Source organism: Equus asinus, chromosome 12 (assembly GCF_041296235.1).
Source record: "Equus asinus isolate D_3611 breed Donkey chromosome 12, EquAss-T2T_v2, whole genome shotgun sequence".
In the NCBI taxonomy this organism is placed as follows: domain Eukaryota; kingdom Metazoa; phylum Chordata; class Mammalia; order Perissodactyla; family Equidae; genus Equus; species Equus asinus.
Window position 1 is genome coordinate 18,397,531 of NC_091801.1, and position 15,745 is coordinate 18,413,275.

General features: G+C 35.3%; 1 protein-coding gene across 1 annotated transcript in view; it reads right to left on the reverse strand.

Annotated features, from left to right (window-relative positions):
• Positions 1–15,475, reverse strand: part of MCMDC2 (minichromosome maintenance domain containing 2) — a 38,652-nt gene extending 23,177 nt beyond the window's left edge. The window contains exons 1-9 of the mRNA XM_014838505.3: positions 15,308–15,475; positions 15,086–15,216; positions 14,948–15,007; positions 13,421–13,616; positions 12,659–12,781; positions 12,435–12,539; positions 9,757–9,882; positions 7,902–8,139; positions 3,560–3,765 (exon numbers count right to left, since the gene is read on the reverse strand). Of these exons, the coding sequence (XP_014693991.1) occupies positions 3,560–3,765; positions 7,902–8,139; positions 9,757–9,882; positions 12,435–12,539; positions 12,659–12,781; positions 13,421–13,616; positions 14,948–15,007; positions 15,086–15,216; positions 15,308–15,401 (1,279 nt within the window). The 5' untranslated portion in view covers positions 15,402–15,475. The remainder of the gene's footprint in view (positions 1–3,559; positions 3,766–7,901; positions 8,140–9,756; positions 9,883–12,434; positions 12,540–12,658; positions 12,782–13,420; positions 13,617–14,947; positions 15,008–15,085; positions 15,217–15,307) is intronic.
• Positions 15,476–15,745: the final 270 nt, after the last annotated feature.

Sequence of the window (15,745 nt, forward strand, 5' to 3'; positions counted from 1 at the left end):
ATGGTTGTACGACTCAGTGAATATTCTAAAAACCACTAAATTGTACACTTTAAGTGGGTGAATTGTATGGTATGCAAATTATATTTCAATAAAGCTGTTACCAAAAAACATAATAGCAGTAATTGGCATCCTAAAATTTAAAATTTTAATTATTGGCATGAATTTTATCACTTATCTTTATATTGTACAATACCAGTCTTAAACACAAATTATGAGCATTTAACTCATATACAGAGTCACTAGTATTTTGTAGCTTGTACATACATATGTATTTTGTTCTTACTAGAATAGTGGAAAAACTGCACAAAACTCTTTATTTTACTTTTTTTTTTTGAGGAAGATTAGCCCTGAGCTAACTGCTGCCAATCCTCTTTTCGCTGAGGAAGACTGGCCCCGAGCTAACATCCATGCCCATCTTCCTCTACTTTCTATGTGGGACGCCTACCACAGCATGGCGTGCCAAGCGGTGCCATGTCTGCACCCAGGATCCAAACCGGCGAACCCCGGGCCACCCAGAAACAGAACGTGCACACTTAACCACTGCACCACCAGGCTGGCCCCAATTTTACTTCTTGATATGCACACATTTCACAAATACTCTCTACTTTCAGCTCACTGATGAGTAAGGAAAGACTAAAAGGAAAAGGAACTATGGGTTGCCCTATTTTTCCCTTTCCTCCTATATCATTTTCAGTAACTGGCTGGCAAATACAGGGAAATAACCCAGTAAGAAGGATATGATGGGATTCCTTGGTTATTTGTGTTTCTTAGAATGCTACTGCCTTCTTTCTACATTTAAGAAGTCTGGTTTGAATGGAAAGCCTGGCCTCTTGGGGCTATTAGCTCCCCCTCTTACTCAATTGAAGATGTTTTGATATGGAACACGAGCACTGAATTGCAGTGTACTCATGATACACAAGAGTTCAGCAAGAATCAAACTGATTACAAATTAAGTATGTTACAGAAGCCACATAGTGATCATAAATGCTATATGAAATAGGGCAGCAAGGAACGGGAGACACATGCATGCATGTCTCTCCTCTGCTCATGTGCAAGCTCCACTGTCTTATTTGACTTCCTTACGAAACACAAGTCCTGAGAGAAAATTATTAAAAATTTGAAGATGGTGACAGTAGAGTTTTAACCAAGTGCCAGGCTCTTTTAGGGGGAGGAGGGCCTCTGTGCAACTGTACTTGTTCCGTGTCCATGAAGCAGGCCCTGCTAGTATGTAAGTACTGGTATCTCATTGTAGTTTTTATTTGCATTTCCTGATAATGATATTGAGTAGTCTTTCATGTGCTTATTCGTCATTCTGTATATCTTCCTCTGTGAAGTCACTAGACAAGTCTTTTGCCCATTTTTTGCTGGGTTCTTTGTTTTTTAAATTATTGACTTATAGGAATTGTTTCTATGTTTTAGGTCTATGTCCTATGTCAGACACATGTATTGTAATTATTTTCTTTTTCTTTGCTTGCCTATTTGCTTTTTAAATAGGGCCTTTTAATGTGTGTAACTTTTCAGTTTTGATGAAGTCCAACTTATCAATTATTTTCTGTTTGCTGCTTTCCAGGTTCTGTCTAAGAAATCTTTGCCTACCCTAAGGTTGTGAAGATATTCTCCTATGTTTTCTTCCAGTAGCTCTATAGTTTTAGTTTTTACATTTAAGTTTATGACCCATATTTAATTAATTATTGTATATAGTTGTGAGGTATGAGAGAATATTAATTTTTTTCCATATACATAGCTGGATGTTCTGCCATCATTTGTTGAAAAAATTTTTCCTTTCCCCATTTACTTGCTTTGGTGCTGTGGTCAAAAAATCAATTGACCATATTAGCGTGGGTCTATTTCTGCGTTCTCTTGCAGGGAGAGGCAATATGCTAGGTACCCTGAGCATTGCTGCACATTCTTGCTGGTATGCCAAGAAATGCAAGGCCCTGACTGCTCTTTGTCCAGTCCATATCTGTCCATCTCCTTGTTAGTTATAAATATGGTCCAAGCAACATTACTCTAACACCAAAACCAGACAAAAACATTACAAGAAAAGAAAACTACAGACCAATATCTCTTGTGAACATAGATGCAAAAATTCTCAACGAAATATTAGCAAATTGAGTCCAACAGTGTATAAAAAGAATTATACACTACAGCCAGATGGTATTTATTCTAGGTATGCAAAGCTGGTTCAACATGTGAAAATCAATTAAGATAATCCATAATTTTAGGGTCATTGTGGATATAGTTAATTAAATTAAGATGAGGTCATACTGGAGTAGGGTGAGCCCCTAATTCAATATGCTTGCTGCCCTTACAAAAGGGGAAATTTGGATACACAGACACTCTTGAGGGAAGACCATGTGAAGACACATAGGGAGAAGATGGCCATCTCCAAGCTGAGGAAAAAGGCCTGGAATATATCCCTCCCTCACAGCCCTCAGAAGAAACCAACCCTGTCAACACTTTGATCTCAGTCTTCTGCTATCCAGAACTGTAAGCAATAAATTTCTGTTGTTTAAGCTAAAAAAAAAAAAAAAGATAATCCATAATTTCAACAAGCTGCAGAAAAGAAAGGCACAGTATCACATCAATAGATGCACAAAAAGCATTTGATAAAATCCAACACCCATTCATTACTTAAAAACTCTCAGTAGGGGCAGGCCCAGTGGCACAGCAGTTAAGTTCACATGTTCCGCTTTGGCGGCCCAGGGTTCACCAGTTCAGATCCCAGGTGCAGACAAGGCACCACTTGGCAAGCCATGCTGCGGCAGGCATCCCACATATAAAGTAGAGGAAGATGGGCACAGATGTTAGCCCAGGGCCAGTCTTCCTTAGCAAAAAGAGGAGGATTGGCAGCAGATGTTAGCTCAGGGCTAATCTTCCTCAAAAAAAAAAAAAAAGAAAAAAAATCAAACAAACAAACTCTCAGTAGATTAGGAATAGAGGGGAATTCCTTCAACTTGAAAAAGAACATCTACAAAAAACCTATAGCTAACACTATATTTAATGGTGAGAAATTCAAAGTTTTTCTGCTAAGATCAAGAACAAGACAGGGAGGGCCAGTCCTGGTGGCCTAGTGGTTAAGTTCAGAACACTCTGCTTCAGCAGCCTCATCTGTCAGTGGCCATGCTGTGGTGGTGGCTCACATACAAAAAAAAAAAGGAAGATTGGCAGTGGATGTTAGCTCAAGGTGAATCTTCCTCAGCAAAAAAAACAAAAAACAAAAAAAACCCCCAACAAAACAGGGATGTCCATTCTCATCACCACTTTTTGACATCATATTGGAAGTCCTAGCAAATGCAATAAGGCAAGAAAAGGAAATAAATCTGGCCCAATACAAACTCATGTGTTAGCACAACTGAAGGCAAAGGCTAAAACAGTGCATTTGCACATTAAATTCCTCTGTTTTTATTTATAAAGGTAAAATGAGAAATGTCATTTAATATAATTTCTCAATTCCTAAAATGAGTACAATACAATCTTAACTGTTAAGTAGCCCCTTGACATTGATGACACTATAAGTTAAACAGGTGAAAATTAATTTGAAAAAAATATTGTTTACCTGATTGAAGCTGTTCAAGTTTATCTTTTTTGTATGAAGCCAAGTCTCCTATAAAGCAGATACCACCTTTAGCTAGCAATGCAGTGCCAGCTTGAATGCTAACAGCTCCAGTTCCATATTTATTCCTGGATAGAGTAGGAAAAATTTCAGTAGAGACTGGATGATGTATACCACGTGGCACAAGGTTTATACTAAAATTCAAAAGCCTAGGGAAAAAATAAATGATTCATTACTATTATTTAATATTTGATTTTCCAAAGTCATAATGTATAACAGCTACACAATTAAATTTAATTTGATTCAATGTTTACTGAGCACCTGTGCTAGGGATAAAAACATACATGAGACTTAGTCCTTAACTGGGAAAGCCCACAGCTTAGAAAGAGAGACATAAACAAAAAACTAAAACACAAGGTGATAAGTACTAAAATAATGTTGTAAGAACATCCATAAGAGAGTATTATTTCCTCCTGGAAGGAAGTGAGAGAAAGCTACAGACAGATGACACTTGAACCGGGCCTTCCTCTTTTTATGGATTGCTTTCTTTTGTTTCTTCAGAATTTTTGCATTTAGACTTGCCAGTAGCCCATCATTACTATCCCTACTGCCTATGTAGCATGCTAACTCCTGATATACCCTTTTGCTTTCTAATCTCTTTGCCAATTGCCTTAGCCCCTTCATTTCTCAAATTTAAATTCTAAGAAAGGAATATGATTATCTTAACTTAGCTTTCAAAGTCTTGCCACAGAAATCATAGCTTGCTAGCTCAATCAACTATGATGAGCAGACAGAGACACGCAGTGCAAAAGAGGGTGAGGCTGTATCCCTCAAATGTGGATAAGTAGATGCTATAAAATGTCTAGAGTACGTGCCATTCTAAGGAATTTGGATATTAGTTTGAAGATACATAAAATAGGGGAGTGAGATTTAGAAAGAAACTTTTGCAAGCTTATAGAGCAGTCATTTTTAACCCTAGCTCACATTAAATTCACCTGGGGAGTTTTAAAAATTTCCACTGCCAAACCCTACCCCAAGACATGTAAATTAGAATCTCTGGGGGTGGGCCACAGTCATAAACTTGTTTTTTTAATTCTCCCAGGTGATTCTAACGTGCAGTCAGACTGAGAACCTAGTTATATAGAACAATGGGCTTCAAACTTGGCTGCACATTGGAATTAGCTGAGGAATTAAAAAAAATACTGACACAAGGTCATAGAATTCAAGGTCGAAATACAAAAATCAATTGTATTTCTATATATTTACAGCAAATATTTGAAAAAGGAAATTAATAAAATACTACCATTTTTCATAGCATCAAAAATATCAAATACTTAGAAATCAATTTAACAAAATATGTGCATGACCTTTACAAAATCTTGCTGAAAGAAATCACAGAATATTTAAATAAAGGGAGATATACACCATATTCATGGATTGGAAGACACCACATTGTTAAAATGTAAATTCTCCCCCAAACTGATTTATAACATTAAATGCAGTTTTAATCAAAATCCCTAAAGGCTTTTTGGGGGGATTAGGGGAGAAGTTGGTGTTAACATATGGATTCTAAACTTTATAAGAAAATTCAAAGGACCTGGAATAGTGAAAAAAATCTTGGAAATGAAGAATAAAGTTGCATCACCTGATTCAAAACTTAACACAGAGCTATAATAATCAAGGACAAGTGGTATTGGCATAATTATAGACAAATAGGTCAAAATAACAGAAAAGAGGGGCTGGCCCCGTGGCCGAGTGGTTAAGTTCGCGCGCTCCGCTGCAGGCGGCCCAGTGTTTCGTTAGTTCGAATCCTGGGCGCGGACATGGCACTGCTCATCAGACCACGCTGAGGCAGCGTCCCACATGCCACAACTAGAAGAACCCACAACGAAGAATACACAACTATGTACCGGGGGGCTTTGGGGAGAAAAAGGAAAAAATAAAATCTTTAAAAAAAAAAAAAAAAAAAAACAGAAAAGAGAGTTCAAATAGATTTATACCAAGTTCAATTTTATACCTAGTTTTTACCTAGTTCAACTGATTTTCAACAATGGTACTAAAGCAATTCAATCATGAAAGGAAAGTCTTTTCAACAAACTATGAAAAAATTGGATAAATGCATAGGGAAAATATTAACCTTGACTCCTACCTCACACCATATACAAAAATTAACTTGCAATAGATAATAGACCTAATGTAAAAGCTAAAACTATAATGCTTCTAGAAGAAAACATAAAAGAATATCTTCATGACCTTGGGCTAGGCAAAAATTTCTTAAACAGAACCCAGAAAACACTAGACATAAAAGAAAATAATAAATTGGATTTCATCAAAACTAAAAAGTCTGCTCATCAAAGATATCTTTAAGAAAAAAAATACAAGCTTTAGAGTGAGAGAAAAATTTCACGATACATATGTGTGACAAAGGACACGCATCCAGAACGAACAAACCCATTTAAAAGTGAGCAAAAGACTTGAATAGACACTTCATAAAGAAGATATATGAGCAGCCAATAAGCATATGAAAGAGAGCTCAAGCAGTAGTGATCAGGAAAATGCAAATTAGAACCATAATGAGATACCATTTCACACACACTAGAATGGTTAAATTGAGAAAGACTGATAACACCAGATGTTGATGAGGATAGAAAGAACTGGAACCTTACATTGTTGGTAGGAATGTAAAATGGTACACTTTTGAAAACTGTTTGGTAAGTTTCTTATAAAGTTAAATGTATATCTACCTTATGACACAGAAATTCCACTCCTAGGTATTAATCCAAGATAACAAAAACACATGTCCAGAAAAAGACTTGTACAAGAATGTTTAGAGCAGCTTTACTTATACTACTCTAAACCTGTAAAACCTAAATGTCCATCACTAGGAGACTGGATAAACAAATTCTGGTATGTTCATATAATGGAATACTACTCATCAATAAAAACAATGAACTACTGATACACACAACTGGATCAATCTGAATACCATGTTGAGCCAAAAAGCCAGACCTAAAAGAGTATATGCCATATGATTCTACTTATATGAAGTTCAAGAACAGGAAAAACTATCATGACAGAAATCACCTGTGGAGATAGGAACTGACTGGAAGAGGGAATGAAGGAATTTTCTCGGGTGATAGAAATGTTTTCTATTTTATTGTGGTGGTGGCTATAGGAGTGTATACATTTGTCGAAATTCATCAAGTTGTATACATCAGAACTGCTTATTTCACTGTATATAAATTTTACCTAAAAAACAAAACAAAAAGCCAAATCTCTCAAACAGCCCCAAATACCAGAGGAAATGTCAAAGGTTAATGACAAACAGGAAAAGAGACAAAGGCTTTAATTTATAAGAGGTATCACAAATCAGTAAGAAACAACTTAATAGAAACATGGACAGTGGTCAAAGAGGTTCACAGAAAAATTATAAAGGCGTTTAACAAGCTGTAAATGATACTAAAATTTACTTCTAATTAAAGAAATGCATATTAAAATAAAATACCATTTTCTACCCTTCAGATGGCGAAATTTAAAAGTTTAACAATACCCAGTGTTGGTGAGCCTATGAGGAAACAAATACTCTCATGCTCATTAGTAGAAGATTAAATTGGTGTAATCTGTAGCAGTTAGCACCATATTTACACTGCAATTTAATTTTAATTTAATTTCAGCAAAACACCATCTGTCCAATTAAGTTAAAGTTAATTTGAATTTTATTTTTAAATTTTAAATTCCTTCTATAAATTTGTGTTTGCTTTACAATTGCATACAAGATATTCATATAAGAAGGTTATTCCTAGCTTTATGAACATTTAAGTAACTTTTAAAAAAGGGTACTTGCTAGTGGGGAGCCCCAAAATGCTTTGAGAAGAGGCTTATTCCAAGGTTAGGGGGATACCCCCAAAACAGTAATCTGGGGACTTTTGATTTGAGTGCAGTGAATCAGTCCTATTGAATGGAATCTTGAAGGAAAATAAGAAAATGGCTTGTTGGTTCTTAGGAAGGAGATTATTTAAAAATGAAAATAAAATACAAAAACAGAACACTGAACCAGGGAATGGGGGAAAAGGAAGCCTGTGACGGATGCGTTTATCTGTAAAGGTCTGAGTGGGGAAACAAGGTGAAACTTTGAGTGGTTAGAGTCTCAAAATATTGAAAGCAAATATCCCATTTCTCAATTTACATTTTAAAAGTTTTGAACTTCACTGATAAAAGCTTATATAATATTTATACTACTCAGATAAATTCTAAATATTTGTCTCGTAATAATGCTCACAGAAAGGATTTATGCAAATATGTGTGACCAATTTATAATTTGAAAAATTCATGTGACATATTTTACCTGTCTACAAGTAGAGTATCACTTGTTATAATTAAAATATCCAGGCAATCTTCCAGTTTCTTATTACGGTCACTTGTCTGTACTAGACTCATCAGCAAACACAGCTTGAGCAAGTTGTAAGTCCCAGGAGGAACAATTTGTGATGCAAAACTATTGGCAAGTATTGCTGTAAACTTCCAGCATGAACTGGAAGTCAAAGAAAGGAGACACCTGAAACTGTCGCTAATTCCTGAAGGAACTGAAAGTAAATATAAACACATATATTAAAAAGAGTTTTAAAACAGGAAAATAACATTATAGATATCTAATTCCATTTATCTAAAATATTATCAAATTGCAGTTCTTTTAATGATGCCATATTCAAATTCTTATAATGATATTAAATTATGATTGGAGGTCACTCTGGTCTATCATTTCTATCCCAGGGAATGTAATAAAAGGAAGCAGTCACCCCCCCATGTCCACATAGATTGGCTGTGGGTTGCAAGCAAACCCCTCATTCTTCTCCTTTTAAGATTTATGTGAGCAAAGCCAGATCATGGGGCTCCTGTATTGCAGTGTTTGCTTCTATATTTCTATGTCTGAAATAACGTCACCTTTAGTGAGGGCTAAAAAACAGAATGGGAAATACTTGCATGTTGCTATTAAAAGGGAAGATTTATGCTCTACTACTTTGAAAGCACTGTAGTGTATTGTACTGTAACATTCTGGATCTTCTCCACTCCTTCACTCTGTCCAGCTTCTGAAAGCGATGAGTGATTTAATCCAGTTGGTCAGTTTGGGAGGAATAGCTGTGCAGGTATAATCCAGTCCTGTTCTCCTTCCTCTTGGGCTGCCATCACAGAGCAATCATTTCTTCTATGCATCCACGCCCATGGACCAAGGGAGGCGACCTTAGTGTAGTTCTTGCCACATTTGGGTGGTTAAATTTGCCTAATTCTGGAGTCCAGCATGAGAAAGCACACTTCTCCACCTACATGTAAGTCATGTTCTGCTAACGAACCAATAAAACTTGAAACACTTCACAGCAGAAAATATTTAAAAGATCACTAAAATGTCTATTGTCCATTAGTGCTTTCTTTCTTCAACATTTTTATTCTTTTAAGAAGCTTTTCTCTTCAAGATAACCAGAGGTATCTAGAATCCAATACATTTAAGTTCAGCTTGGGCCTCTATTATTGCAGATGGTTATCTAAGAATTCCAAAAAACTCTAACTCTATTCAAGAGCTAACTAGCCTTTCCTACACTTAGATATTTGTGTGCCAAGTTAAAAGGGTAAGTCTGCTCTCTCCTTTTGTTTATTTAATGCTTAATTATGTTGGAGTTAGAGGAAATTATCAGGAATAAAGGTGCTATTTTGGCCCTCATCTGCCTTTCTCATTTGTCTTATTTCTTGATTGGTTCAGAACTCAGATGAGGAAAATCATGCTATTTTATTGGGCTCTCTTTTAGACCACAATAGTTACTTAGCTAGAAAATAAATGGTAAGGTAGAAAAACCTTTGACTAATCTCCAACTCTTGGCATTCTGAAACATTTTTCTCGTTGCTAATTATAAAAAATCAAAATAAGGTTTAGCCAAAAAAAGGGAGTCTTTCCTGCGGGCAACATTCTGCATTATCCCATTTTATTTCCTTTGTAGCATTTATTATCTGAAATTGTCTTATTGATTAGTTTATAGGTTTACTGACTCTCTACCATATGATCTAAGTCCTGAACCTCAACTGTCCTGATCACAGCTGTATCCCTAGTGCTTAGAAGAATGCCCAGCACATAGGCAACCAATATTTTTTTCCTGAATAAATGGATTTAAACTTAAATATTTCTTAATATAAGATACCAACATTTTCCTTACCTTTTGGATTGCAAAAAGCGATGCTATTTGCCTCTATACAGACAGCAGTTTGTGAAGTTTTTACACAGGTTGGAATTCCAATAATTTTATACTCATTTCCTATATTCATTTTATTCACTGATTCGTCTAAAATTATTTAACACAAAAGAAAACATGTATTCACTAAACAAAACTTATACATGATCATATGGTTCCAAGAGCTGGTAACTAGTAGATCTAGAACTAGTAACAATTCAGTAGTTGACTTAGTTGTATTTACTTTTGCTTAGTACAATGTCTATATAGAGTGGCACTAATAATGTAAACTGAGGCAATTTTATTGCTGATACATTTGAATACTAATAGGCAATGATGAATCAACTTCAAGAAGCATGTGACAGCAGCTAGATAGTCTCGTATAGTCAAAAGGAAAAAACAAGATCATTCTGCTTAAGATGAAACATCTTTGCATTAAATGACAAGAAATGTTAATAAAAACTACCTTATAAGCAATCATTTTATTTGGGAAGAAAATAATTTTAAAAAGTATTATTCACTGTCTACAATATAGGCAAGATACTTTTACAGACATTATCTGGTTGTAAACTGTAAGATAGATATTGTTATCCTCATTTTATATATGAAGAAACTGAGAGTTTAAATGACTTGCACAAGGCTTTAAATAGTAAGTAGCAGAACTGAAATTCACCTCTAGGTCTGCTGATCTCCAAAGTCTACCCTCTTGCCCTATGGTAGGTTTCTCTCTCACATCTACAGTCTGGGCAAAGTTTTTGTACAAGTTCAAAATTAATTAATTAATTAATTAATTTATTTATTTTTGAGGAAGATTAGCCCTGAGCTAACTGCTGCCATCCTCCTCTTTTTGCTGAGGAAGACTGGCCCTGAGCTAACATCCATGTTCATCTTCCTCTACTTTATACATGGGACGCCTACCACAGCATGGCTTTTGCCAAGCGGTGCCATGTCCGCACCCGGGATCCTAAGTGGCGAATCCCGGGCCGCCAAAGTGGAACGTGCGCACTTAACTGCTGCAACACCAGGCCGGCCCCTCAAAATTTGTTAAAAAAAAATACACTAAAAATCTTGATCCTCTATTACACAGTTAGAAGATGGGTGGTTATAAAGCTATGAAAGAAGGGCTTACAGAGGAGAGCAAGAATTAACTTCTCTCTGTGAAGATCAAACAGTGATCTCGATTTTTTTCTTCTCTCTCACACTCTTTTTTTCAGCTCCACAGAGCATGTTGGTGTATCCTGTGCACTTACAAGGAAGAATCAGGCTCCAGAATTGAGAAAATAAAAACCCAAAACTAACCAAGCAAACAGAAAACAACAAAAGCAACTAAAGGAAACAGAATGAATTACAAGGGGAATATAAAAATGAATAGTTTTTCAACTGTTCCATGGAATCTTAGAGTTTGGTGGATGTGTCCTGAGGTCAAGGTGTGGACAGTGATAACAAAATGGAGTAACATATGTCAAGGCTTCTAAAATGGGGCTGGGAGGCCATTAAGGAAACGGGGCTTATGTACGCACACCACATCTCTACCCAGATAAAATGTAACTTTTGAAACTGTGCTTCACTGTTATCATCTTGACCATCTTTCAAGAAATATGCTTACTCCCATAGATAAAAACTTTTTACCTTAGAGATGACCTTAGCAACCAATCATGTGTAGCCAAGAAGCAGCAGTTGTTGCCAGCACCAATCACAAATTTTGCAAAACAGCCTGTGTAATTTCTCTCTTTTTGCCTTTATTAACCCTTGCCTTCTTCGTCTTCCTTGGAGCACATTTTGGGTTTCTGCCTGAATCTGTGTCTCCCAAGTTGCAATACTAATTGCTCAAATAAATATCTGCTGTTTAAACTGTAGTGGATTTTTCCTTGGGGGACAAAGGAAAGGTCAAGAGGAAGCCAAGGAGGCTGGGAAGTCTGGGTATCCCTTCTGATGTCAACCTTAAAGGACTGCTTTTATTTATTTAATTTTTAAAAATTTATTTGGGTTCTATATAAGAATTTATTTGAAGAAAGGGTTTTCCACTAAAATATAAGTTGGAGAGCCACTTATATTTCTATATTGTAATGTGTGGTTTATATATAGTATATAATAAAATTAAGTAGTTAAAAGCATAGACTTTGAGGCTGGAATGCCTGAGTTTGAATCATGATTGTGCCATGTACTAGCTGTGTACCTTGGACAAGTTACTTAACTTCTCTGTACCTCAGTTTCCACACTGTAAAATGGAGACAACAATAGAACTTACTTGACAGGGTTGCTGTGGCTAAATGAATTAAGATATGTAAGAGTGCCTGGCACATAGTAATTTCTATATAAAAATTATCTATTATCATCTGGGCTTACATGTCTGCCTCATCCCTGTCAGACCACGGTGAAAAGAGTTCCTGTTTGAGTCTCTACTTTGCTAACTCTTAAGTTACCTATACATGGTTGATATCCAAGATCTCTCTTTCTGAATAGTTTAATTCCTCCAATTTTAGCCCAAGAAAAGAGGCTAAGCCCCATTCTTATTTTCACAGTTCTGGCTTCTCAAGAATAAGAAAACCTATGATTCTTAAACCATAGAAGTACCATTTATAATATATAAGCATAAGCAAGTCAATTACACATATTATATATTTTATAGCAATTTGCTTTTAGTTCAAACAGAACTTACTTACCTCTTAGGAAAATTGTAAGAGATTGAAACCTAAATGGCTGGTTGTCAGAATATCCTCGAAAAGCATGAAGTGCTTTTGTGGTAATTATTTCAACTATCTGTTTATCTTAAAGCAAAGAGCAAAACAGAATTTGTTATTAGAATATATATTCAATTTAATTTCCACATTAAAATATCAAACACTATTTTAAAAATTGTAATTACAAAATGTAAATGCATTTTTACCACCAAGTACTCTAAATTTTCTGTCTTCTTGAAGTGGAGATGAACATAGATTACACAAAAAGTCATTTCTTACTGTTGCAGATTCTGTGGCACCAGGCACATGCACTCTTATATACTGAAATCCTGAAACAAAATAGAGGCAAGCTAAATTTGTTTTTGGATTTAACTATCCATTTTCAACCCTTTAAAATTAATCCAATTCGAAATATAATTAATTCAATTTCACATGGGGGGTTCAGAGCACTTCAATTAACATTTATTGAATGGCTATTTCTTGCCAGGCACTGTGCTAAGGTACTGGTGATATGGATACTTAAACATACAATTTCAATAGGTGAAATAAACACAGTTTAATATGTGGTATTCATTTACATAGTGTTCAGAGAGAAGACAGGAGGGGCATCCAACCGGATGAGAGGTGGGGATGAATGGAAAAGATGTCATGGAGAAAGACCAAAGTGAAGTTAAGCCAAAGGGTTGAAGAGGACATTACATGGAGAAGGAACATCATGAATAGTCATGAAATAATGTGTGAGAAAAACAAGTACTTTAGCAATACATGAGCACCTGTTAAGTTGAGGGGGAGGGGAGGGGAAAAAGAATGCATTTCAAGACTATGCAAAGTAAACTTATCAACATAAGGAGACACCAAATTTTATTCCATTCTTTCTACTCTGTGAATGTGTCATAAATAATTGTAAACATGATTTAGGATTAAACAATAAATTGCTTGACATTTTGATTTTACATTTTAATAGTTACCTTTTGAAAGAGGGCATGCTTCATCTGAACAAAGAAATCTTGCACCTTGTGTATACTTGGTTACAGTCGTCATTGCAATCACAATTCCTTGCATCATATAAAATCTTTGAGATGTATAATCAAGTGGAAACTCACAAAGATCAAGACTATAACTTGGCAGAGGAGGTAAATGTGTTAACTTCAGCACTATATTAATCTAATAAGAACATAAAAATGATATTAATAAAAACTGCAGATCCAATTGGACTTGCATTACAATATAGTAAGTATATTTGTAGGGTAAATCAAGTAAATGATTTGTTAGTGTTATTAGCAACCAAAATTTTAAGCATAAGAGAAAAGAGATTTAAATATAAAATAAAAGATGCAAAACTCTTATAATCTTAGATTTCAATTGAAAATATCATTACGAACTAATTATTTTTCTTTAAAAATAGACACTTCCTGGCTATAGCCACTGAAGAGACTTATAAAACAATCACAACCCAACAGCAATGAACACTTCTAGTGCCCAGATTGTGATCTCTAAACATAATTTCTTACTAAAAGGAACCAGGGCTCCTTAGGGGAAAAGGTTAATTCCAGGTTTGCAGGGGAAAATATACCACATGGACCTAGTACATTTCCTTGTGCCAGAAACCAAGGGAGCTATAAAAAACTAATGGGATGTGTCAAAAGGACATAGGGGCAAACTGTAAGGGACTCCCAATGACCAAAGGTAGGATAATATAAGCATCAAAAAGAATGACAAAGATTCATTAAAACATATCAGATATATTTAAAAATTCATGAGTTTCTCATAATTTAAAAAAAGGCAAAACAAAAACCAAAAAGTATTGGTCATCATTGAAAGCTGCTAGATTTCAACTCGTTACTCTTTGAAAATTTATAACTGGAAAGAATCAGAGGCTGGCCTCATGGCCGAGTGGTTTCGGTGGCCCAGGGTTCACAGGTTCGGATCCTGGGTGTGGACCTAGCACCGCTCATCAAGCCATGCTGAGGGCTAATCTTCCTTACACACACTCAAAAATTGATGCAGGTATGGCAAAATATTGTGAACTATTAAATCTGAGTGATAGATATATGGAAGTTCATTGTATTACTCTATTTTGAGATATATTTGAAATGTTCTATTATAAAAATATTTAACATTATAAGTGATAATATAGGAAGGAAAGATGCGTATGTAAGATATTCCATTGAACTTTGAAAAAAAATGTAGTATCCTTTTTTTTTTTAAGGAAGATTAGCCCTGAGCTAACATCCGTGCCCATCTTCCTCTACTTTGTATGTGGGACGCCTACCACAGCATGGCTTGATAAGTGATGCATGGGTCCATGGCCAGGATCTGAACCTGTGAACCCTGGGCCACAGAATTGGAGCAACAAACTTAACCACTACATCACCAGGCTGGTCCCCTATAGTATCGTTTTAAATAAAAAAACATGAATATAAAAATATTTATTTACAAGTCATCTTGAAAGCACAGTACCTTAGTTTTCTTTGTCAAATTTAACTAAAACTTACTTGAGTTTCAGTCTGTAATTGTCCAATTAATGAGAGAGTCTTAACAGCAATAAAACAGACCTGTGATTTCAAATAAAAAACCAAAAAAGTTACCAAAAAATTCCATGTAGCATAAAATTATTTCTTTTTTTAACTTACTGATTGAAAAACTTGAGCGGCTTTTAAAGGCTGGTGTAAAATGTGATTTCCAAGTTCAGCATCTAATTCAGCAACATCAGAGGGATTTATTAAAATACTGAATCGATAGACAGCATAACTTTGTTTTGAATCTGCAAAAATATACAAATATAAAAATGAAGATAGTTATATGTAGGAATTTATTTTAAAGTTTCTAAAATAAAGTCACTTCGCTGAACATACCATTGTAGTACTTGCAATCATCTAGAAACTTCTGGAGGCCTCCACTTCTGTCAAGATAGATAAGGGCTGCCTCTTTCATTTGTAGATTTGACATTTTCTCCTAGGTAATGATTCTTCTCTATTACAAATGATTAAACCACAATTGCTGGTAAAGACTAAGGATGGTGAAACTCTTAGAAAAGATGAGAACACCTAGAAATAGATTAAAATTACATTTGAAGACCTCTAATGAAACTTTACAAACTGTTAAAATTGAGAGTGAAATAAAACAACGTAAAATTTCCCACTTTAAAAAACTCCTACCCAAAGGGAAACAAAACTTTGTTTTCTTTTGCCAAATAACAATTTTATCAACACTAGGTTATGAGATTCTCCACAAGAGTGTAAACTTAAGAACAGGAGCCTCAGATGTCTCTTTACAGAGTAGGTATTCCAAAA